Here is a 27,456-nt window from a genome sequence, read left to right on the forward strand (position 1 = left end):
AGAACATAAAATTAATGTAAACATGCTGCCACTTCTAGAGAGAGGGATACGCCTCCATAGCAGATCTAGGCATGTGGTGCCCCCCCCCCCCCACACACAATGCCATAATTGAGAAACAAGTAATGGAAACAGCTAAATTTGAAACAAAATCCCTTAATTCACAAAAAAGTTTCTAAGCTCACTTGATGTGGATTTTGACTTGTGCGAAAAAGAGTTAATGCAAATAATGGGAGATAGAAAAGCATTTGCCGAATAAATTCTGACATAGAAAACATTAAACCCACATGTGGGCTCTTTTTAGAGAACTGGATCATTTGGCTTAGCTCAGTAATAAGAGCCGACTCTTTCAGCTCCAAACGACTCTTCATTTCCCACTTCTGGCTCTTTAAATTCAGTCAAAGTAATGTTTGGCTTGTGATTGATATTTATGCACATATTTCACTTAAATTATTCAGTGTTACTCATCTTGTTTTCTGACCCAATATTACGGATGATCTTTTCGCCACACTGCTCGACCACATGCAGTGACTGAACGTTCTGTTAATGTGTAGCCTGCTGTATGTGTGTGCGACGAATCGAGAGCAGAGGGGTAATGTCATCACACATGATCGCACACACATACACATCAAAATAACATTCAGTTAGACTACTTGACGTGTGGCTGCACAGTGTAGCGAAAGGAGAATATTATTATTATTGCATTAATATACAAAAAGGGAAAACGGCTCTCAGATGGGAACCGATTCTCACGGTTCACTTAAAGGAGCTGACTCATAGAGCCGACCTGCTCGCAAATGACACATCACTGCTCTTTCCGCTGATGGTGTTTTATGTGTTTTTTTTTGTTTTTTGTTTTTTGCAAACTTTGAAAAGATTCTCTTCACGTTTGGATGGAAACCCAGCTAATGTCTGCGACCACAAATGCGTTCTGAAGAGAATGCACAAAGTCCAGGTCTAGCCCAGGATGGCCAGTCATACATTTGGGAGTCTTTTCACCTTTATTGCACAACAGTACACAAAACAAATACAATAGCATGTCATAAAGCAAGATGAAAACATAAGTTATAACCGTAATTAAACTAAACTATACCTGTTCTATCTCCATGCAGCAGATATTCTCTGGCTCTGTAGGCATCTTACAACAGTTCCCACACAAGCGATTTATAGATTATCATGACGGAACATGCTAATTGATGACTTGAAGATAGTTAACTCCACATCAACTACATAAATCAATCAATAGAGACAGAGCATATTTAGGCCAATATCCACACAATCCAACGCTCTCCATTGACTGTGCTTTGCGTGAGGCTGCCTCCTTGTCATTTCCGACTTATAACAAAAAACAGAACAATGTCTAAAAACTGATATATGACAAGGTGTACAGCAAACAAGCTAAAAAAACACAGAAATAAGTTTGATAAGCTGATGACCCAAAAAAAACGAGCGTTTAAGGAGCCAAAAGTGGATACATGCAATAAAACGTGAAGCTTCAGCAGGAAGAATGGGTAAATTTGGGGATCCTAACACTCAGTATGCCTCAGTATGCCTATGTGTGCAGTAAACATATCCAAATGTCAGTTTTATATATTATATTTCCTGTCGCTGATTACGTTCCCCTCTAGTGGGTGTAGTTCTTAATGTAATATAACATGTCACGCTCTGTCTCAATTGCCTGCATCCACTTTTTTTTGTCCTTAAACGCTCGATTTTTGGATCAACAGCTTATAAAAACTTTTTTTTTCGTTCTGGGTTGTTTAGCTTGTTACACCTTGTCACATCAGCTTTTATAAATGGTTCAGTTTTTTTGTTATAAGTCAAAAATGACAAGGAGGCCGCTTCACGCAATACCAAGTCAATGGAGACGATTTGATTGTTTCCCCCCTCCCGGTGGGCGTGGTCTTTAGATTATAAAGCGTGTCGCTCTGTCTCTATTAATCATTCAGAAACGTCCTTTGCATTCTACATGTTGTCACTTCTTCTTGAGTCTCTCCATCACTGTCCAACTTCGGTTCGAACATATAAGGCTGAACACCGCTACTGACAGTTTCAAACATTTTCAGTGCGTGAGATTGTCCTGTTTATTTGTTGCCCGGTATGCTGGAGCATGAGCTCTTGAAGCTCCACCCTCTTCTTGAAAGGGGGCCGGGAGCACTAGCTCATTTAAAGGGGACACACACAAAAATGGTGCGTTTTTGCTCACCCCTCAAAAGTGGCAATTTTAACATGCTATAAAATGATCTGGATATTTTGAGCTAAAACTTCACATACACACTCTGGGGACATCAGAGACTAATTTTGCATGTTGTAAAATGGTGCGTAATAGGTCCTCTTTAATTTTTGGAAATGTAGCGTACTGTATAAATATACACATTTTATAATTTCATATTTTTTCTTATATAACAAATGGGTCTTAATATATGGAAAATGTATATTTGGGGTTCATTGCAAGGTTATCATCATATTCAGGGGAATGACATGGAAGTGTTTGAAAAACCCTGGATTGAGTAAAGTACTTTTGAGGTTTTAGTGAATTGCTTGCAATGAAATTTGTTGCATTAGCTTATTTTTAAGAAATAAATATATTGTTCCCAGCATATGGCTATTTCTAAAACAATAATGAGACACAAGACGCCCGTGTTTGTATTCAAAAAGTGTTGAAGGCTGTCCCCCAGGGGCGATTCATGGGATTTGGATTGCCAAGCTTTAATAGAGAAATTTGAGGGGGTTTTTTTTTTTGGTTCCCAACAAAACCTCCCTCAGGCTTGTGTTGCTCAGAGAGGAGTGGTGGAGGAGACATCATATGTCTTAAATGCTTTGCATGGGAGCGTTGATCAAAAGGCAGGACCCATCTTTCATCTAGAGCAGATGTCTGATAAATGCAGAGGTGATGCAGATTCCATCTATTATCCTTATCCCACCGAAATGTTGTGTACGGATTATAGAGGTGGGCTTGTAAACAAAAGCATGTTGGTTACGAAGAGCAATACATGAGTCATCAAATTTGTGCCCTTGGGTAGTAAGTGAAACGGCTGTCGTAAAAGCTAAAGAATGATTTACAATCTAAAACAAACATTCAAACAGTCTGTTAAAGAACAGTTTTTTTCTACATATATGTAAATGTACTATTAAGATTTAGATTGTCTAGACCTAAGACAAAAAAAGCCTGAAGCCGCTCAACAAATATTACCTGAATTATCTTTGAAAGGGCAGAAATAATGACTCTTTTTCTTTGATTGCTGGAGGGATTTTTGAGGTCCGAGATCCAAAACTAATGTATGCAACATCTAAAGAAGTCATTCTGTCCTTTGAATCAATTATAGCAGCTATCTCCATGCTGAATATTTTAATTCATTCGTCAGAAGTTAATGGATTGCTTTTATTACAGTAAGTGCATTCAGAAACTGGCACTCCTTGAGTAGCGCGCACACCCCGGCCATTTCTATAGACCGATCACGTTGTCTCCGAATCAAAAGCACTTTGTATCAAGATTTTTTTTTTACCGTTGTTGAGGTTAAGGCTACAGCAGAGTTTCCACAAAACCCTTTGAGAAGAAAATCACTCGTCCGAAACCACAAACAAGAGACTTAAGTGAGACAAAAGGCTCTGGAGGTTTTTCTGGCAAATGGGGAGCGTCAGAATCATTATTCCCAGAGAGAGCATGAGCCCTCAGAGCAGGACATCTAGTGTCTTTAAAGCCCCGGAGCAGCGAGAGGGACCGAAGGTTATGAGCGTGCTACTCTGTCACGACCCCCATCTCTGCCACCTTTCAGCCCCCGACAAACTCTCCCAGACGCTTCCCTTAATTGCAAAGGATTCCTCCAACAGCGGCCGGCATAGTCAACTTGGATGTGTTTAGAATCTAGGATGAGGAGTTTGTGCTTGTAACTGTATCGGATCTGTTGGATTTTGTGTAATGGGAAGGTGTTTTTGTTTTGTTTTGCTTTGCTTTGTTCATTTATTTTAATTTTTTTATGATGCCAATCAATCATTTTTAAGTAAGCAGAATAATTGGATTGAATATTACGATAAAATCAGTGTTTTATTAATTTGTAATCATTTAGGGAGAATAATTGGATTGATATATCAATATTCATGTGAGAAAAGGCCTCTTATGAAGATAAAATCAATGTTGTATTAATTTGTAATTATTTAAAATGATTTTATTTATTTATTTATTTGATCCTATTCATTTATTTTCATTGGGATCAAAAGGAATTAATTAGCAAATTTTATTTAATTAATCCGTCATATCATTATTTGCTGAAAAATGTCCCATATGATTTTTTTGTAATATGTAATTTTAAATTATTGTACTTATTAATTGTCATGTTATTTCATCAGTAATTATATTATTTTATTTATTTATTAATTAATTAATTAATTAAATAAAGTGTATTTTATTTTCTGCTATTTTTATGTTCCAATATTAGTTCTACATTTTATTTTGTTTGTTTTGTTTCAGTGTTGTTACAGTACTTAGTGTTTGAATTATTTTTATAAAAATATGTTAAATAAAGCAGTTTTTCAGCAAATCAGTGAATGTTAACAAATAACGTTAACAAGTTGTATAGTAGCGTATGTGGATGTGCTCAGACAACCCTCAATGCGAGTAAAACACTTGCATATGCGAGTAAATCGTCACTGGGCGATTAAATAATATCTATCACTTGCCATTGGCTAATAAATTCTCAGATTTTACTCGCCAGTGTGTGTGTGAAGCTAAGAATAAGTTAAGCATAAATATATTTTTACTCGCTGAACTCTCTCGCTGAATTTCAAATCAGCTCATCTGACGTACCGTAAACTCTAGTGTGAAGAACTCACACTCACACACACACATGCGCGCACGCAAGAGAGAGAGTGCGCGAGAGTCTCACCTACCACGCAAAATCGATGCGCTACATGTTAACAATATTCTTTGTTGTATTTTCCTGTCAAAATAACGGAGTTCATTTGGAATTATTCAGCTTTTAAGCACAATATATGCCGTTTTTTCCGGTAATGGGCGGAACTAATTCGCAAACGGCAATCTCATTGGCTGGCGCTCATCTTTGTCCCTGTTTTGATTTAAGCAAATCAGTTTCAGCAAATGCTGTCAACGTGATCCTTATTGCATTGTAAAATTTTTTTAGTAGTAGAATTAGTAGTATTATTATTATCTTTTAATAATATAATATAATTACTATTATCAATTTTTTTTTATCAGTCTGGCGACTTAACAAAAAAATTTACTAGCCAATGGCGATTCTATTGCCAAGGTGTGCGTAGAGGGTTGTCAGACAAGGAGTTTGCACATGAGTGTATGTATGCAAACGCCATGTATGCGTGTTCATCTGCCAGTGAGAGTGCTAATGCGTTTGTGTGTGTTTGTGTATGAAGAGCATTAAGAAGTGTGTGGGCTAGCCATCCTCCTCCAGGGAGATACACAGTAGATTTTTTTCTCACTGGCAGACCCATGACGGAACTCGAAAGCCCCCCCCCCCCACCCCTGAAATAGTTATGCTTGTGGTGAACAATTACACAAGCAAAACCTGCCTCTTTAATTTAGGGTTTTCAAGATGCAAAGGGACTGTCGAGGATGTTAAATTGCCTTTGGCTTTCTGTTTAAGGCAAAGCTGAAGTGCTAGTGATTAGCAACCCTAGAAGAATAGGACAGACATTTCTTTACTTTAAGCAGGAAAAAAAGAGGAAGAAAACACCCTGGCTTTGTTTAGATAAGAATAGGTTTGCAAATGTAGGAAGAGAGGATATGGATGGGTTTGTCTTGGGCAAACCAGCAAAGAGTATTGAGTAAAAGAGGAAACCAGCCTTTTGAAATTTCAAACAACAGACAAATACTGCACTAAGAAGCGCTAACCTGAAAGGAATCCTATTGTATAGAGTAATGATTGCTCTTTCGGTTTTTGCAGTTGTTGGAAATACTGTAAACGTAGTGTACATGCTGGCATTAACCCACAATGACAATGGCACGGGCTTTATTCTGAAGTTATTCTGCAATCTGCCAACCTGACATCTGACAGCTATCTCTCCGGTTTGTTCTGGCAGGGTCATAATTGAAACAGCTCCTTTGCAATTAAGACCTTACAAAAAAAAAAAAAAAAAAAAAACCCAAGCTGAGCAACTCCAGCTCTAATGAATATACAGCTGTCTGGCATGATTATATGAGCGCTGAGAGATAATTAATCTTGCTTGCTGTCTCCCTGTCTATTATTCCACCCTCGTGTGTTACCAGACCTCTTTCATTTATCCGTGGCATGAAGAGCAAGATGCGGGACTTGGATAACTGAACATGTGAAGCGGCAACTCGTGGCATATTGTAGATATTTGATTCTTTTCTTCCCCTTTCTATTTAAATGCTATTTAACAAGCCCTGTAGAAATGGTTTTACACACAACTGTACAGTACTGTAAGAAGCCAACTGGATCACTGTAGGCAAGTTGAAGAACTCAAGTATAGTTTAATTTACAAAACAATCTATTAAACACTTGAAGTATGAAGTAAACTTGAACAAACTCGTGAACAAAGCTAGACAAGATACAATGGAAACATGAGGGCTCTTATACACTAATGACTAACAAGAAACACACGTGAACAATCATGAGTGAACCAATGAGAACATTACACATAAGACTAGGGAAGCACATGACATGATCACATGACAGGTCTTTCAATTGGTGTGTTCGACATCGGCTGCGGCTGGATGTAACCATTCGGCGAGAGTAGTAAAAGTTAATGGCCAAATGGATTTTTATATAAGTTCACATTGTTGCAGATGAAAAATAATACGGAAACATGAAATATTTTTTAATCAGCTGAAATGTGCATGGATTATTATTCACTCAATACCCTTTATCTAAACCTCTCACCATCGGTCACACGCATACGCCATGTTTTGTAGTGTACTCGGGTTTAGTTCTGAACTGAATCCTCCTCCATAGTGCAATGATTTGTGGGCAATATTAGCCGGTATAGTGTGCATGGATCCACACTAGTAGACCATCCGGGGACTTTTGGCATACTTTTTTCAACATACTATGCTTTGGGACACACTTATTTTAATCTCACTTACTATTTAGGATGGATAGGGTGGGCATTGGGACGCAGGGTTTAGACTATGAAAACTACAAAATAAAAGCCATGAAAACATAAATGTAAACCAAAACCAAACGTGACAGGTTGCCCCTCCTTTTTATTTTTATTTTATTTTATTTTATTTTATTTTATTTTATTTTATTTTATTTTATTTTATTTTATTTTATTTTATTTTATTTTTATTTTATTTTATTTTATTTTATTTTATTTTATTTTATTTTATTTTATTTTATTTATTTTATTTTATTTTATTTTATTTTATTTTATTTTATTTTATTTTATTTATTTTATTTATTTTATTTATTTTATTTATTTTATTTATTTTATTTATTTTATTTATTTTATTTATTTTATTATTTATTTATTTTATTTATTTTATTTTTTTTATTTATAATTTTATTTTATAATTTTATTTTATTTATTTATTTTAATTTTTTTTTTTTCATTTTTTTTTTTTTTCATTTTTATGTATTCATCATTTTATTTCTAATTTAATTTAATTAAAAAAATATTAATTATTTGTAAGTATTATGAAGTTTTTAAGTATGCAGATTAATTAATTGAATTCATAAATCAATATTTGGTGAGAAAATAAAGGTAAACATTTTGTTAAATAAAACTATTTAATATATTGATTTATTTTGTTATGTTCTGCAATTATTTATCTGCTAATATTTATACTGTAAGCATTTTATGCATTTTTACTTGGTGTATGAATTGGTATTATATAAGAATAAATGCCTTCAGTGAATCACATAATTAATATTCATTACCCAAGCTGTGCCTGAATATACATTTTTATATTATATCATAATTGTCACAACATTGTAGGCCTAATTATAAAACATTTATGCAAAAAATGCTAGAATGATGCTTCTCTACACATTCTAATGGTATCTCAAATGAATGTATCCGTAGCAACTAGGCATTTGCAACTGTCATACTTGTAAAGAGAGCTTGATGAGATTTTTAATGTGCCCTTTTCAGGTCACCCCTGTAATGGTTGTATACCTCAGATTAGAAGTCTTAACACAATTCCACATGTGTCCATTATCTATAGGATGATAGAACACAGAGCTGCTACCTTAAAGGATTAGTTCACTTCAAAATGAAAATTCCCTGATATTTTACTCTCATCCAAGATGTTCATGTCTTTCTTTCTCCAGTCGAAAAGAAAATACGTTTTTTTGAGGAAAGCATTCCAGGATTTTCCCCCACACCATTGACTTCCATGACAACCAAAATGTTGAAGATCCAAATCAATGCAGTTTCAAAGGGCTTCGAAGGGCTTTAGATGGCTCTGTACGATCCCAAACGAGGAATAGGGTCTTATCTAGCGAAACCACCTTTAAAACTGTCTGCATTGATTTGGACCTTCAACATTTTGGTTGTCATGGAAGTCTATGATGGGGAGAAAAATCCTGGAATGTTTTCCTCAAAAAACGTAATTTCTTTTCGACTGAAGAAAGAAAGACATGAATATCTTGGATGTAAAATATCAGGAAATGTTCATTTTGAAGTGAACTAATCCTTTAATGAAAATGTGCACTGCTTTAATTAAGAGAAAATCTTGTATTATTTTTATTTATACTACTTATTTGATTCAATTCACAAATGCACGTCTTGCCTCAAGCTCACAGCTGATTGGTTTGATAGAGAAGATTCCGAGGTGGCAAGTAACTTTGATGCAGACAGTGTAGAAAGAGTCTAGCTGTGCAACATCAGCCGCTTTCTAGTGTGCACAGTGTGACTTTTCAGTCAAAATCGAATGATGCTTCAGTCGATGTTCATGCAAACGTTTTCTTTCGTCTGTCAGATCAAGAGCGGATCGGGAAAGACTCGTCCTACGAGCAAGAAGGAAAGGTGATGTTCGTGATTAACGCAGTGTACGCGATGGCGCACGCCCTCCACAACATGCACAAAGACCTGTGCCCTGGCAAGGTGGGACTCTGCTCCAAAATGGACCCCGTCGACGGAACCCTCCTGCTAAAGTACATACGCAATGTCAAAATTGCAGGTAAGCGGTTTACCTTCTGCATTACCGCTCTTCTGTTTGTCCTTTGACAGACCTACCAGCGCAGAGCAAACATCTGTTTATGGGTGCTTAAGAAAAGGGATTTTTGCATAATTATCCCGCTGACGGTGAATTCAAGTTTCTTCATTGCAGCATAACCATTTTAAAACGGCTCTCTCACAGGAGACACATATTTGAAAACTGTCCAAAATCCTTTTTCTAAAGCCCCACCCTGGCTATAAATTGTCAACAATTGGTTTTGCAAAGATTAGCTGCTGGAATGGATTAGAGTTATGAGAAACAACAGAGCCCCTGAGGAACGGCAGACTGCTCCCCGGAAAAGTATTTTGATATGTGCTTAGCGTACCCAAGCCAAGGTTCCTCCTGAGCCATGTATGTGTTAATTAAAGCAGTTTGCAGTGGGCTCACAACACCCTTTGGACATGTTCTTCCTGGACTATCAATGGCAGTATGACTAATTAATTTACTGAGTATTCACAATTACTCAGAGGACCATGGTGATGTGGCCTACAGTTCTGAAGTGTAACCGGCTAATAGAATATGACTTTCGGGGGTCATTTTTGTATTCTTTTTTTTCTCGACTGGGTCAACCGTTATGCAAATTGATCTGTCACATGGTTCTCTGACCAAGTGCCCTTCAATCATTAGTGCATTTGATGAAATGATTCTCTATTGGGCTTTTTATTGAGTCAATAGCTTCTGCTTTTGAATTGGCCATGACGTTTTTTTCCAGCAGAAAACATGCAGATCTAATTGAATTAATGAAGTGCCTGACAATTACCGCGGTAGCTGAATACAAACACTTGATTGGGGAGTTCTACGGGGACCAGTTGAGAACTGATGCTTTAATGAATTGTACTCAGTGGTCGAACTGAGCCGGTAATCGGTAACGGCAATTCTGTGCTGTTCACATTTGTTCGTGACTTGGTATTGTTGTTTTTGAAGGTTTAATCGCTCTGGTTTTGGTATCTACACTCAAAAAAAGAAAGATTTATGATGCTGTTCACTTTATTTAAGCAATTAATCTTGATTTAACACCATTATATTAGGTTTCTAGTTCAAATGTAATTGATTCATGTTAAACTGACTTAAAACCGTTACTCTTTGACATAACTTGATGTTTTCATTTTGAAATAACATGTTTCAATCAAGTAACCCAAAGAAATAAGATTTTCACTTCCCATCATGCTTTGCAAAGGGGCTGAATTCGGAGAGTAAATGTTTAAATAAAGTGCAATTTGATGCATTTTTAACAAGATGAGAAAATTGAGAGACTTTTTAATGCTTAATGTTTTGTTATGTTGGTATTTAAAAGTTTGTGTTATGTTAGTGTTTTTGGAGGTTACCGTTGTGATGAAGTGTAGAGCATGTGCTTGGGGTGAGGACCTACTAATAACTATTAAAGCTGTATTAATTATTGAAAAACTATACTCTGCCATGAATGTAAAAAAAAAAAAACACATCTTCTGGCTAGCCAATAAAATCTTGTAAAAGGGTTTTGTAAATGTATTCAAAAGCTATTCTTTGAACTAATGTAATTAAATTATGGATTTCCACGTGATTAAATGGCTTTCTTTCAGCATTAAGCACATTTTTAGGCTAACTTAAATAAATTAGTTGGTCCAAAACATTGCAAATTAGTTGGGCTGACACTATTAAATTAAGCTGTGCCTAACCATAGTAAATAAGTTGAATCAACCTTAATAAATTAAGTTGACCCAACCTAAGTACATTAAATTGGAATAACAGAATTGCATAATGCTGAAATAAAGCAAGTTAATCATGTGGAAATACTTTCCATGATTTTTTTATGTTCATTCAAAGAGTTATTTTTTTTGAATGTAGCTTATTCTGTCCATTTATATATAAAGGTCTGACTGCCATGTTGAATCAACAAGCACACTTTGGTTGTGTTTATGTGAGACAGTGCATCAAAAGTGATTGTTCTTTAAAGGAACACTACACTTTTTTTGAAAACAGGCTAATTTTCCAACTCCCCTAGAGTTAAACATTTGAGTTTTACCATTTTTGAATCCATTCAGCCGATCTTCGGGTCTGGCGGTAGCACTTTTAGCATAGCTTAGCATAGATCATTTAATCTGATTAGACCGTTAGCATCAGCGCCTGAAAATAGTCCCCAGCACGCTCCCTGTGCAAGCTGGTTGTCCCGTTGGTTATATTGACAGAAGTTAGCCTATTTCCAGGAGCTGCGTAATATCATTGGGCCGCTGCACCGATGGTACTGCACAAAGTTCCTTGATTATTACGCAGGAATGAGAGTATAGTTCCTAGCCATATCGGCCTAGAAAATCACAACTTTTCATTTTCCGTCGGTCTTAGTACACAATGTAACTACAGAAGAGTCAAGTTTTAAATAGGAAAAATAATCAGATTCAATGATCTATGCTAAGCTATGCTAAAAGTGCTACCGCCAGACCTGGAGATCGGCTGAATGGATTCCAAAACGGTAAAACTCAGTTGGAAAAGAGGTGGAAAATGAGCCTATTTTCAAAAAAAGTGGTGTGTCCTTTTAAAATATCTTTAAAAGATTGCCAAACCGTAACTCGTAAACTTTTGAAAAATCCGGTGACTGAGTAGCTTTTTCCTTTCAAAATGGAAGTGTATACACTACTGTTACTGTTTTTGGGATTGCTACATTTTTTATTTGTTTTTGAAATAAGTCTCTTATACTTACCAATGTTTTCTATTTTAAGATATTTTAAAATGTAATTTATTTCTGTGATGGCAAAGCTGAATTTTCAGCAGTGATTATTCTTCAGTGTCGCATGATCCTTCAGAACTCCTTCTAAAATGCCGATTTGGTGCTCAAGTAACATTTCTTCTATGTTGAAAACAGTTGCTTAATGTTTTTTGTGGAAACTGTGATATATATTTTGTATGATTGTGATGAATAGAACGTTCACAAGAACAGCAATTTTATAACAATGTCTGTTAAAGGTCTTTATACTGTCACTTTTGTTTAATGCGTCCTTGCTGAATAGAAGTATTAATTTCTTTCAAAAATAATTAAGAAAGAAAAAAAAGAAAGAAAAAAAGAGTGCAAGATGAGAAAAGGGGGAGACTTGATAAATAGTGTTTAATGTTCAGTTATGTTAGAATTATTAGAACCATTTAAATTACACTGAGTTACCATAGGTCAGAAAAGTGGAGTATGGGCTGTGGACTGGTGCAGTGCTTGTGATTTCTGCTTGATCAAGGAGTAATACTTAGTACTTAGCATGCTAATATGTGCTATTGCTAGCTAGTTTGTTAGCTTATAAGTCAGTTATGTGTGTGTGTGTGTGTGTGTGTGTGTGTGTGTGTGTGTGTGTGTGTGTGTGTGTGTGTGTGTGTGTGTGTGTGTGTGTGTGTGTGTGTGTGTGTGTGTGTGTGTGTGTGTGTGTGTGTGTGTGTATGTATGTATATAGGCATAACGGATTAGGCATAACATTATGACCACTATTATGAGTGAATAACACTGATTATCTCTTCATCACAGCACCTGTTAGTGGGTGGGATATATTAGGAAGCAAGTGAACATTTTGTCCTCAAAGTTGATGTGTTAGAAGCAGAAAAAATGGGAAAGTGTAAGGATTTGAGCGAGTTTGATAAGGGGCCAAATTGTGATGGCTAGACCACTAGGTCAGAGTATCTCCAAAACTGCAGCTCTTGTGGGCTGTTCCCGGTCTGCAGTGGTCAGTATCTATCAAAAGTGCTCCAAAGAAGGAACAGTGGAGAACCGGCGACAGGGTCATGGGCAGCCAAGGCTCATTGATGCACGTGGGGAACGAAGGCTGGCCTGTGTGGTCCGATCAAACAGACGAGCTACTGGAGCTCAAATTGCTCAAGAAGTTAATGCTGGTTCTGATAGAAAGGTGTCAGAATACACAGTGCATCGCAGTTTGTTGCGTATGGGGCTGCATAGCCGCAAACCAGTCAGGGTGCCAATGCTGACCCCTGTCAACCGTCGAAAGCAGTAACAGTGGGCACGTGAGCATCAGAACTGGACCACGGAGCAATGGAAGAAGGTGGCCTGGTCTGTCGAAAAACATTTTCCTTTACATCACGTGGATGGCCGGGTGCATCCCTTTCCTGGGGAACACATGGCACCAGAATGCACTATGGGAAGAAGGCAAGTCAGCGGGGGATGTAATACTTTGGGCAATGTTCTGCTGGGAAACCTTGGGTCCTGCCATCCATGTGGATGTTACTTTGACACGTACCACCTATACCTAAGCAATAAGCATTGTTGCAGACCATGTACACCTTTCATGGAAGCGGTATTCCCTGGTGGCTGTGGCTCTTTCAGCAGATAATGTGCCCTGCCCCAAAGCAAAAATGGTTCAGGAATGGAGTATGAGGTGTTGACTCGAACTCAAAATTCCCCAGATCTCAATCCAATTGAGCATCTGTGCTGAACAAACAAGTCCAATCCATGGAGGCACACCTCGCAACTTACAGGACTTAAAGGATCTGCTGCTAACATCTTAGTGCCAGATACCACAGCACACCTTCAGGGGTCTAGTGGAGTCAATATCTCGACGGGTCAGGGCTGTTTTGCCAGCATATGTGTGTGTGTGTATATATATATATATATATATATATATATATAAATAATTATCCTAATGTTATTCTTGAGTTGGAAGAGGCTCTACAACCACTTATATATCTTACACTTATAACCCTATTTAAAGCAAATCAGCAGCTTTTGTATTACTCAGTGTCAGGGGTGTAGCACAAAATCCTGGGCCCTATGCATAGGCAGTCCTGATGGGCCCCCATGTTCCACGTTAAAATATATTCCAGACTTTTCAAAGGGCCCTCTCCCTAGATGGGGCCCTGGGTAGTCAGGTCCACTTTTCCCCCCACTTCCACGCCCATGCTCAGTGTCATCCTATTACTGTTAATGAACAGATATGTTGATAATTATAAGAGTGTTCAGAATGCAATCAGTTTGCAACACTTCTCCTGCCAGTTCAGAAGTGGCTATGGCAGACGTTAGAAGCAGCTGAACTGAGATCCAGCTTCTGGCAGCGATTTACTGCTATATAACCATGGACTTGATGAGAGGGACAGTTTTGAAACAGCTTTGGCTACACACAGCAGGTCTCAAATCTCACAAAACTGTCTAGTCTCCACATTGCTTGTTTCCATTGGTACTTTCCACACATAACCCTGTCCTCCTCTCTTGAAGAGACTTTGAGTGAGGTTAGTTAGAGACTTCAATAGCTTGAGATTAAACAAGGCGGCCACATCACTTTTCTGTCCATGCAGTCTTCACTCATGTCCAGAATGGTTTCTTCTCTGTAAGCCTACTAAGTGTGATGGCCTTTAAACTGCTGGCTTTGCTCCAAAAGCTCAAATTGCAGGTTTCCTCCACATTGTCTTTTTTAACAACATAAATTACTGCCAAAATGGGTTTTATAGTTCTACTGATGTCTGGTAGAAAACGAAAAAAACACTTTAATTTTACAAGTTTACATTTACTTTGACTTCCGAGCATCTGCCATGACAAAGCAACACAGCCATGGCAAAGCAACACAGCAAAGTCTGCAAAGTGTCACAAAACGAGAGACGGCGTTAAACAATACCTCATGTATCAAAACACATAACATTACTATAATAATGAACGTAAACAACTTGCAGAGCTCTAGTTGTACCACCTGACTGCTGCAGATTAATTTCGGCGTTTATAGTGTTGACATAGAAAAGCATAAAACCGAGTCTGAGGACGTGAACAGCTCCATGTAGAAAGTCATGGGTTGTCTATCTGGGCTGCACAATATATCGAAATTATCGAAATATCGCAAATGTACATATCGCACTATGCATTTCGCAACGGCACGCAATATCTGAATGATTTTAATAGGCTACTTCAACATTGTGAAAAGTGTACGTTTTATTTCAACGCATATAGCGGAGAATAGACTGGGCACACAACTGTTACTTATGTGACTTGCTTGACGTTAAAAAGAGTTATTAAACGCAATAACTTGCGAAAAACAACTCTTTGCAGTCTTGTTGTCTGCTGTCTGACACACACACCGAAACATGCGCACAAGACACCTCTCTAAAAGCGTGTGATCCCTTCAGTTCTGTTTCGTGTCTTGTTACACACTCAAACTGTCAAATACACACACAGTTAGGGTAAAGAAAGTGAATGCGTGTCAATAGGATCTGTGCATTATGTCTTAAAGTGACAGCCTGTTAATACAGTAAACCTGCCGCTGTCTGTCAAACAACAAAAGAAAAAGAGAAAGTCACTCAGTGCTCTTGGCTGAATAACATTTGTAGCTTTATTATGTATCAGTGTATATTTAATTAATGTGAAGACTACTGTTTTTAGTTCTTATTTTTAATAAATAAAGATAAATTAAAATAACAAAAATTATCGTCCACCCCTGGTTCAGGTGTCTTTGTTTACCTGGATGTTCTTGATATTAAGTTTTAGGTTGATATAACTATATATTACCAAGTCAGTATTACCAGTTTTTGGTTTTTAAATATTGGCATTACATTTTTTGTTTGTTTACATTGATGTTAAAATTATATTGTCAGATTTGTGACATTAATTTTTGCTTAAACACTGCTGGTCATTTTCAGAAGTTGTAGCGATGCTTCCTTTTCCCAGAAAGAATATGAAACACATAAATGGTATCATTCTCAGTTTTTAAATATTTTGAACACACTAAAAGCAATATCGTATCGCGTATCTATCTATCTATCTATCTATCTATCTATCTATCTATCTATCTATCTATCTATCTATCTATCTATCTATCTATCTATCTATCTATCTATCTATCTGTCTGTCTGTCTGTCTGTCTGTCTGTCTGTCTGTCTGTCTGTCTGTCTGTCTGTCTGTCTGTCTGTCTGTCTGTCTGTCTGTCTGTCTGTCTGTCTGTCTGTCTGTCTGTCTGTCTGTCTGTCTGTCTGTCTGTCTGTCTGTCTGTCTGTCTATCTATCTATCTATCTCTGTATGGTTGGAGAAGGATCTCATGGCTGAGTGATAAGCCTTCTCTCTGGAGATGGAAGTCTAACTGTGTTTCTCCCTGATCCCATTGTTTGAAGTGCTGCACAATGTCTCATCAAATGAACCTCAGACAAAAACTCTCAACCCTTTGATGCTGTGGAGTACACTCACGGCTCTAATAAGGATGTATGTCTGGGGACAGGTCACTGTTTAGTGCCATCTTCCTGATAGAGTCAGAACCCTATACTGCATGATAAAATATACAGTTTTTATTTGTATTCGCTTTGGTACTATTTTCACAAGTAAGGTGTACATTTTCAAAACTCATAGTACACAAATCCAAACTGATCACACTTGTAACACAGCTAATCATTCTTTCAAAACCTGATGTGATGCTTTCATTTTCAGTCCACATAATCATTGTTTCAAACACAAGATTATTGTAATATGTAATGAGAACATTTGGTTTAATCACTGAAACACAACAGTATGATCTTTCAGTTTAGTACTTTTAACAATCAGTTAATTCAACAGCAAACAATGCAAGATACATGTTTCAAATCACCCTTGTTGCTGAATTATCTACAGTACCTATAGTAACACAGGCTACAGATACCACATAAGAAAATATGCCGCTTACATTACCTAACTCATGTAATTGAATCTATAATGTTTGTAATAGTATCTATTCAGTGTGTTATCAAAAGGTGTGATGAAGTTACAACACAGCCATGAGGTTCTGGGCTATAGAATAGAGTTTGCTGCCAATACAGTAAATGTTATCACTGTACCATATGACTGAATCTACTGTAGTTGACCTTTATAAGGGTGGGTTACAGTAATGTGGCAGTCTCTACCATGGTAATCTGTTTCATTCCATTTATTATACAGGAAATGTTAAAAAGTAACATTAAGGTACAATTTAAACAGGCCTGACTCGGTTTAAAAACTGGTTTCCAGCAGGTTCCTGTTCTTCAGAACATAAACACAAGGTCAAAAAACACTTATTATTAACATTAGCACAGGCTAAACAAATACAAATGACTAAAAACAACAAAAAAGGTGCAAACAGAATTAGGACAATAAATAAACGATCATGGAGTAGAAATGTAACTGTTTAGAAGAAGCAGTTTGTATGCCTTTTTGAAACGTGATGGATGGTATTTTTCTTATGTGATGTGGAATATCAATCCAAATTTTGGTATAAAAATGTATTAAATTATTTCTGACCATAGTTGTTTTTATATGGAGGGGCTAGTATACAGTATTTTTACAGTATCACATGGCATATACTGTAATGTAATGCTGTATTTGATGCCATCTGTCTCCCTTCTTCTGATGCATTTGTGATCAGTCTGATGTTACACCGTCATTGACTATTTCCTTTCCCTTATACACTATTCTGCTCTATGTTCGCTCACACACACGCTCACACCCACATGTCTGGTTTACTATCTTTCTGGGTATATGTAGGTGTAATGGTTACAAACTGTATATTCTCTCCCCTTACACTAACACTACCCCTAAACCTACCCATCACACAAAACTGTCTGCATTTTTACATTTTCCACAAAAAAAATATGGTATTGTATATGGTAAAAATATAAGCTTGTTTCCTCATGGCCATGGGGACCAAAAAGTATCCCCGCAAGGGCAAGGATTTAGGATATTGCTATTTTTACAGGGACATTTTGTCCGCATAATGTAGTTTATAATAATCATCGCTTATAATGTAAAAATAATTAATTACATATGGTTATCGATATCCGAAATTGCAAACAAAGTAGAAACTATACATAGAATAAATATCTAAAGAAATCTATAGGTGTACCAAATGATTCATTGATTAACCATGAAAAAAGTGCACTTTTGATGATCTGTTGTGATATTAGTACCATGAGTTTTGAAAATGTACACCTTTCTTGTGAAAGTAGTACCAAAGCGGAAAAAAAAGGTGTATGTTTAATGACTAGATTTTTACAGTGTCACCATCATACTACTAGAAAGTTGTTGTTTGCTAAAGTCTTATGAGTGTTTTTAGTGCATGATGTTGCTAGGGTGTTTAGGGTGGTTGCTAGAACACTGCTTAGGGGTAGCTAGGTCCTTGCTTGAGTGTTCTGGAATAGTTGCCAGGTCATTGCTTTGTGGTTTGTATGGTGTTCTGGATAGTTACTGTGTGTTGCATTTTAGGGTGGTTGCAAATACTAGGTTCTTGCTAAGTCCTTGCTAGGGTGGCTGCTAGGTCATTGCTACATGATTTCTAGGGTGTTTTGGGTGATTTCTTACTAGCTCAAGGAAAAAATAGCTCACCCCTTCTTCAGTGTCTCACCTTCAGTAAGCCTATGGGATTTTTACCACATGTTTTATAGTTTGTGATGTGACAATCTAACATTTTATGATCAGAAGTATAATAGCACAACAACAACCCAAAAGATTTGAGCCATCACTCATGTCCATTGCACAAATGTGTGGGACAAGTTATGTGCTGGCTGGAGTTGGGAATCAAAAATAAACTCTAATTCTGGAATCAGATACTTAAAGGGATAGTTCAACCAAATTGAAAATTATGTCATCATTTATTCACCATCAAGTTGTTCCAAACCTGTATGGATTTCTTTCTGCTGAACACAAAAGAAGATATTTTGATAACCCCATTGACTTCTGAACCAATTTTTTTTCCAATACTATGGAAGTCAATTGGGCCTATAAACTGTTTGGTTACCCATATTCTTCAAAATATCTTCTTTTTTGTTCAGAAAGACATTTATAAATATACAGGTTTGGAACAACTTGAGGGTGAGTAAACGATGACAGAATTTTCATTTTTGGGTGAACTATCCCTTTACGGTCAGGATTCGGATGCTTGTTATAAAATTATATTTTAATGAGATTTTAAACCATTCAAGCGCAAGAAGACTTGCATGCTGTTTTCTGTGCTGCGCACACATCCAAAGCGTGTGCACAGAAAGCCAACTCGACCAAATACTGAACTAAGTTCTCTTTCGTATATTCTTGCACAGACAAAAACACACAAAATTGTCAAAATATCCTAGTAAATACAGTCGGGTTTGTCTTAAGTGAACATTAACAGTTGAGAAAGAAAACACAGGTGTAACAGTATATTGGATCTGTGCATTTTTCTAGTAGTGACAGCAACCTAATATATGTGCCTGTTATTTCTGTGTAATTAACGATTACCAAAAGTCCAGTGTTATTATAATTCTCTGATACTAGACTTGAGTTAACTTTATTGTCCTTAAATGCAATTCTTTGTGTAGACAGCAGTAGACATACACGTACAGCAACACAATACACATTAAATAACACACATTTATAATAGATAATTTAAAAACATTGCAGCAGGTATGAAAGAATTTGCACAAAGGTAGTTTAAATCTCCGACCCGAGGGAAGCAGTTGAAATTCAGTACACAATGGGTGGGTAACATCGGAAAGGACTAACTGGCCCTTCCTAGCCACCCTATGTTGATACATTTGTGTAATGGTCCTTAAGCTGGTTCCCACTATATTGCTGTACATTTTTACTAGTCAACTTACTCCTATTCCTGACATTTAAATTACCATTCCAAAAAATAATGGAAAAACTTAAGACAGATTCAATAACGTATAAAACGTTCTCATAAAAGAAATATCTGTATCAAAAGTTTGAAGTTTCTTCAGAAAATACATACGCTGAAGAGCTTTTCCTCTAATAATATCAGTGTTTGCTTCGAATTTTAGTTTGTCATCAAGTACAGTCCCTCAATAGTTATACTGTTTGACCACTTCTATCTGATGTCCCTTTATGACAGCAGGCAACACAGGTACAGAGTTCTTCTTACAGAAATCAATGGACATCTCTTTTGTTTTAGAAGCATTAATGTTTAAAAAAGAATCCTCACACCATTGAATAAAATGATTAACCACTGGACCATGATTCCCATCTGACTCAATCACAGAGTCATCTGCAAATTTGACAATGCGTCTCCCTTCAAAAACGCTCCCAGTATATAAAGAAAACAAAAAAAGAGGGGACAAAACACAAGTCTGAGGTGTACCAGTGGACGATAACAATACATTAGACAACACACTCTTTGGAATCTGTTAGTTTTAAAAAATCCACCAGCCAACACACAATGGTTAAGTCTAAATTAAAATGTTCAATACGTTTCTTAGCCAAAGTATGGGGCTGAACACAATTAAAAGCAGAGGAAAAATCAAACGTACATGATTTGTTGTGCCTTCCAAATGTTTTAAAATCATATTTAGTTGGGTACAAGTGGCATCTTCCACTTTTCTAGCTGATCTATAGGCAAACTGCATAGGATCTAGTGCTGACTGTGTTAAAGCTAAAATTTCCTTCCGTACTAATTTTTCAAAAGATTTCATAAAGTAAGTGCAATAGGCCTATAATCATCAAGAGAAAGAGGATTTTTTTTCCGCAATTGGCACTACTTTAGAATTTTTCCAAAGACAAGGGGCTGTAGAGAGTTGTAAGGATTTATTAAAAATATATGAATAAATCCCTGAAAGCTGCTCAGCACACATCCTCAACATTCTGCCACCAATGTGATCAGGGCCTGGACTCTTCTTAACCTTACCTGACCAAAACAACTACGTACATCAGCTTCACTAATTTGAAATTTAACATTATCCAGGGTCACGGAATTCCCACAATAACCATACAATTCAGAAGTAAAATCATGAGTATCAAAACGTGTATAAAATGAGTTAAAATTCTCTGCTAATTCATAATCAAGTTTCTCTCCTAAATGAATACTTTTTGTCTTCTATTTAGTTCCAATTATAGACTTCACTCTATCCCAGGGTAAATGCGATTTCCCATTAATAAACAGTTATCTTTTCCTTGTACCGCAATTTTGCTAATTTCACCTTGTTTTTTAGACTACACTCTAAAAAATGCTGGGTTAAAAATAACCCAAGTTGGGTTGAAAATGGACTAAACCCAGCAATTGAGTTGTTTTAACCCAGCATTTGGGTTGTTTAAACCCAGCGGTTGGAATGTTTCCTTAAAACAACCCAATCGCTGGGTTAAAACAACCCCATTGCTGGGTTAGTCCACTTTCAGCCCAACTTGGGTTATTTTTAACCCAGCATTTTTTAGAGTGTAGTTTGTGGGCTTCTCTGTATCGAATCTGTCACCTTGTTTAAAATGACTATTCCTTCTCATAACCGCATTCTTAACATGTTTAGAGATCCAAGGCCTGTTATTTGGAAATACTATACACGTTTTCTTTTGAATTACCAAGTCTTCACTAAATACAATATAATTAGTCACAGTCTCTGTCATGTCAAGTCGTCACCTTTATTTAAATAGCGCTTTTTACAATGCAGATTGTTTCAGAGCAGCTTCACGGTGTTAAACATGAAAATAATGCAACAGAATTTGATTCGGCTGTACAGACGCTCTGGAGAAAACAGTGATGTCATCCATCCAGTTCAATTATCATATAGTGTCAATGCGGGCAGATCAGTAATATAGTTAAATATTTAGTGTCCCCAACTGAGCAAGCCAAAAGCCAAAGGTGACAGAGGCGACGGTGGCAAGGAACCAAAACTCCCATCAGGTGACAGAATGGAGAAAAAACCTTAGTTTCTCAGTTTCTCAGGCTCAGTCGGGGTGCCATTATAGGTCAGAAGTCATATTAGATCGGAATATTCTGAATATTTGTCCAGTTCCATCTGGTTGAAGATCGGAGTAATCATGCCAGAGACGGGTTTGTTGAGGATGTCGTGCCGATGAGGCCTTCACAGGGGAGAGTTTAGTTGACACAGTTCTGATGACACCTCAGGGATGTGTTGGTCATGTCTAGGTGCAGGTCCACCATCTGATCTGGATCCCGCAGACTACAGTAAACCTCGGAAGATCATCTGGATCAGTACATACTGATTTAAACAAATCCCAATCTGTACATTCAGAGCACCCCCTCAGCTCTTGAATTGAGTCATCAAACCACACAGGAGCTAATCTTTTCTCAGTTTTTTCCCCTTTTCAGGACAGGTTTATAAAGGGGCCAGATAGACAACATGATGGTCAGACAGGCCCAAAGGGGCTCTAAATGACGACTTATATGCCCCTTTAATAGACCCATAACAAAGATCCAGACATTTCCCACATCTAGTAGGACAATCCACATATTAATGGCTAAGTGATTTCTCCATTTTACAATGGTTAAGATCTCCCATTACAATGTTAGGTGTGTCAGGAGAGATGCTTTGCAACCGATGCACCGTTTTACATAAAACATCAAATGCATTTTTCACATTAGCCCTTGGATGAATGTATGCCACAGAGATAAATATATTTGTGGAAACTCCCGGGGTAAGTGAAACGGGCGAAGTGATACCGACAAGAGTTCAATATCGGGACTGCACACAGATTCCCTCAGAATCACACACTTACACCAACGTTGGTTAACGTAGATACATACACCTCCACTCAGAGATTTTCCAGTCACAGCAGCATCCCTGCCCAACCGCAGTGGGGACACCAAAGCCATCTATTTCCAAATCAGAGTCTAAATCGTGTTCTTTAAGCCAAGTCTGTCAATGAAATAACACAGGCATTCCTATAATCAGAGAGAAAACCGAACGTTTGCTTGTAATTCGTCCAATTTGTTTCGGAGAGACTGGGCATTAGCTAGAATTATAGAAGGGGGAGGGATGCGATTCAGTCGCAGTTTACGCAGTCTCTGACGCAGAGCCTCCTTTTTTCCCCATTTCCTCACATTCTGACTAGCAGTCTCTTCTGTGCCTGCACGAGAAAGTTCAGTCCTCTAAATTTCTGAAGGCCAGTTGTCGATTTGATCCAGCGCACCGTAGTTAAAAGCACGGCACTCCATAAGAAAGTCTCGTCTATAGGGAATCCGCTCTCCATTGTCACGCTGTCCTCTCACAGTATATCCAAGGAACAGCCAAATTCAAATAGCTCATAAACGTGTGCTATATCATCATGAGAACTTCAGAGTAGGAAACTTTTACGAACTTTGAATACAAACTCAAAAACAAACAAACAAAGGACAATGGACACACAGTGTTGCTACAGACACCAGCGTTACTGCTTCTACTGTTCGCCACAGTGCAGCGCCTCCTGACCTACCTGAACATCTTAAAACACTGTTTCATCTGTATCTTTGTTCAGCTGTATTTATTTGTGCTATTGCTAATTTGTTTATTTGTTCTTATTTAATCACTTAGTGTTTACTTGTCTTTAACCTCTTAAGCTCTGGGACCATTTTGGGGATTTCCGCCTGGATCTGGCCTACCCAAATTGAAAAACTTCCCATACCCACATACAGTTACACACTTTCAAAAATGAATTTATGACCAAAAAAAATCAAAAAGCGTCTCTTTTTTGGGGGGGTTATTACAGCTCAGACAACATACATTCACCTAAAGGATTATTCGGAACACCATACTAATACTGTGTTTGACCCCCTTTCGCCTTCAGAACTGCCTTAATTTCGTGGCATTGATTCAACAAGGTGCTGAAAGCATTCTTTAGAAATGTTGGCCCATATTGATAGGATAGCATCTTGCAGTTGATGGAGATTTGTGGGATGCACATCCAGGGCACGAAGCTCCCGTTCCACCACATCCCAAAGATGCTCTATTGGGTTGAGATCTGGTGACTGTGGGGGCCATTTTAGTCCAGTGAACTCATTGTCATGTTCAAGAAACCAATTTGAAATGATTCGAGCTTTGTGACATGGTGCATTATCCTGCTGGAAGCAGCCATGAGAGGATGGGTACATGGTGGTCATAAAGGGATGGACATGGTCAGAAACAATGCTCAGGTAGGCCGTGGCATTTAAACGATGCCCAATTGGCACTAAGGGGCCTGAAGTGTGCCAAGAAAACATCCCCCACACCATTACACCACCACCACCAGCCTGCACAGTGGTAACAAGGCATGATGGATCCATGTTCTCATTCTGTTTACGCCAAATTCTGACTCTACCATCTGAATGTCTCAACAGAAATCGAGACTCATCAGACCAGGCAACCTTTTTCCAGTCTTCAACTGTCCAATTTTGGTGAGCTCGTGCAAATTGTAGCCTCTTTTTCCTATTTGTAGTGGAGATGAGTGGTACCCGGTGGGCAGTGATGCGCGGGTCAATGTATAAACAACCCGCACCCGACCGACGTTTTCAACTAACCCGCCCGCAACTCGGACCGCAAAAAAAAAAGAAGAAAATATTGTACCCGACCCGCTTCCTGACCCGCATTTTTTAAAAGTAGTAAATGCTCATCGTAGCTCATTGGGCCATTGAGAAAATGTTTCAGGCCCTGACGTGGTGCGCTCAGAGGTGCAGCAGCGAGAGCAGGAAGTTCTTGCGGCGGCCCATCATTTTCCATTTCAGCTCCAGATGCATATTATTGATGAACGCGATGTTTATGTTTCGACCCGGCTTGAAGAATTCATCAGCCCACATTTGGAAAACATTTGGAAAAGTGTGAAAGCCCTTAGGAGCGCAAACTGTTATTTTTCTGAATGCTGTATGATATAGCCTAGTGTTATGTAATACAGGCTTGATTTATTCATTTATTTCGTTTAATTTTCTTAACAATTAAGATGCTGCATGTGTTTATCCAGTCTAATCGAAGTGTGCGTCTCTCCCCCGACTTTCCCAACAAAAATCCCGCCCCCTCTCAGAAAATACATAAAACTGACTTTAAATGCGTTTAAAAGTAGCCTATTAAAATGGTACATGGCATTGCTCAGTTCAACGTTTTGGGAAATCGGGCATTTTGTCCCGCGTCAGCATTTATTCAAAAGTTAATAACGCTCAACATTCAAAAGGTAAATAAGGATTTATTGACGATCCGACCGACCGTGACCCGAATATCATTAAAAATATTTTTGGATGACTCGTAACCGCGGGTAACCGCGGGTGGCCGCGGGCACCCGCTCATTTTGGATCAACCCGCGCATCACTGCCGGTGGGGTCTTCTGCTGTTGTAGCCCATCCGCCTCAAGGTTGTGCGTGTTGTGGCTTCACAAATGCTTTGCTGCATACCTCGGTTGTAACGAGTGGTTATTTCAGTCAAAGTTGCTCTTCTATCAGCTTGAATCAGTCGGCCCATTCTCCTCTGACCTCTAGCATCAACAAAGCATTTTCGCCCACAGGACTGCCGCATACTGGATGTTTTTCCCTTTTCACACCATTCTTTGTAAACCCTAGAAATGGTTGTGCGTGAAAATCCCAGTAAATGAGCAGATTGTGAAATACTCAGACCGGCCCGTCTGGCACCAACAACCATGCCACGCTCAAAATTGCTTAAATCACCTTTCTTTCCCATTCTGACATTCAGTTTGGAGTTCAGGAGATTGTCTTGACCAGGACCACACCCCTAAATGCATTGAAGCAACTGCCATGTGATTGGTTGATTAGATAATTGCATTAATGAGAAATTTAACAGGTGTTCCTAATAATCCTTTAGGTGAGTGTATACTTACATGTTTATCACTTTTAGCAGTGGTTTATGTAACTTCAAAGGGTTTCCTGTAAAATGACACCAAAATTTTGAATTTAGAGACCACTGTATGTGGATATGAGAAGCTTTTCAATTTGGGTAGACCAAATCCAGAGTAAATTAGTGTAAATAAGTTACTTTGTGTAAAACAAATGCCAAAGTGGTGCATATCTCCAGAAAGTAGAGACTCTAAGCGTTCAAATGGTACCACATTATGAGGTCAGAGCTCCTCCACAGACATTTAAAATTTAAAGTATATACATGATGATGTCATTCCGGACCCTGTACCGGGTCCGCAGAGTTTAATGGTTAATAACGCTTGAAATTATATTAGTTAGACTAGTTGCTTTTGCTGTGGTATTTTTGTTAAAAACATAGGCAAAAGTTCCTTGTGGTATTCAGCTGCAAAGAATTTTTTTGCAAAAAGACTTAAAACATGTTTTTTTTATCGTAAATGATATCTAAATTGTTGTTTCTTTCTACCTTGGAATCAAAACTAGGCATCGATAAGAATACGGAATCTTTAAATTCAAATGATACCCAAGCACTGATGCTTAGTAGTGCTTACATTTCATGTGCACCCCTCTTGTTTTGATGAATATTTTGTCCTATGAAATTCTCATAATCCTTTACATATGTCTGCATTATATGGTGTGCTGCACCAAGCATGGCTGTAAAAAATCTTAATTCCTTAATCCAAAGCGGTTGAATCATCAGAGGTTGAAATAAGCCTCTCACAGCTTCCAAGCCTGCACAAAGAAGAATGGATATTCATCAACAGAAATCCACCATTGCTGATAATCACCCTTAGATTTCAGTGAGAATTTCATGTGGATTATGCCTCAGAATAGTTATAACCCAAACACGAGTGGTGAAAACACAATTTCGTGTGCTATTGTTCGGTAGATTCGGTTGCACTGGGTCCAGGGAATTAAGTTGGACACGGTCAGGTGCTTGGAATACAGATAGCTTAACCAAAACTTTAAAGCCTGAGACAACAGGGTTTTTTTGAACAGAATAAGACACCTAATCTAAAATGCATCATGGGATGCAGCACCATTGTTATCCTGTCCACCTCGCCTGCCTCCTTCCATAAGCTATTGCTTTGGCAAAATAGAAATTGCACTCAATGTATTTGAGGTTAGATATCTGCAAAGGGAATTTTCAGGAGCTAAATAAAAATGGCCATTAATTTTATACTAAGCAGTGGTAATGCAAGTTTTTTTTTTTTTTCTATTTCAGGTTTAAATGATGTTCTTTTTTCTCCTTTAGATACAATTCTTATTATTATATTACAAATAAGTGGTTTTGAAAAGCTTATTGTTATTCGCGAATCACAATATTGTAAATATAGCATTTAATAACCTCTAAAGCTAACGTTTTGCAAACATTCTATTCAATCGCACATTTATTGCAGCTGAAACATATTGCAGTTTCCAGCTCACCATCAATCTCAACTGAAGTTTGTTCACGGATTTTGGACACTGACCTGAATATGTCCATAAATGAGCGGTTGCTCATTAATGTGAAGGTATGTGGTGTTGGAACACCTTTTTGCATGTCTTTAATCAGACTTCTCTTCTCACATCTTCAGGCATAGCTGGCAATCCGGTGCAGTTCAATGAGAACGGAGATGCCCCAGGACGTTACGATATCTACCAGTACCAGATAAAGAACAAAACAGCTGAATACAAAATCATCGGCCAGTGGACTGACCAACTTAACCTAAATGTAAGCACATTCAAAAATGTATTTTCCCCTTGTTTATTCACCCTCATATTGTTCCAAACCCATATCTTGTTATTATATTCTCCCTTGGAACACAAAATACTTTTTTAAATTTGAGAATTTTTATC

General features: G+C 37.7%; 1 protein-coding gene across 1 annotated transcript in view; it reads left to right on the forward strand.

Annotated features, from left to right (window-relative positions):
• The window catches only part of grm4 (glutamate receptor, metabotropic 4), a 288,386-nt gene that overhangs the window by 215,980 nt on the left and 44,950 nt on the right, over nt 1-27,456 (forward strand). Inside the window, exons 7-8 of the mRNA XM_079841186.1 lie at nt 8,912-9,112; nt 27,195-27,331. Coding sequence (XP_079697312.1) covers nt 8,912-9,112; nt 27,195-27,331 — 338 coding nt within the window. The remainder of the gene's footprint in view (nt 1-8,911; nt 9,113-27,194; nt 27,332-27,456) is intronic.

Source organism: Gobio gobio (genome assembly GCF_949357685.1).
Source record: "Gobio gobio genome assembly, chromosome: 17".
Lineage (NCBI taxonomy): Eukaryota > Metazoa > Chordata > Actinopteri > Cypriniformes > Gobionidae > Gobio > Gobio gobio.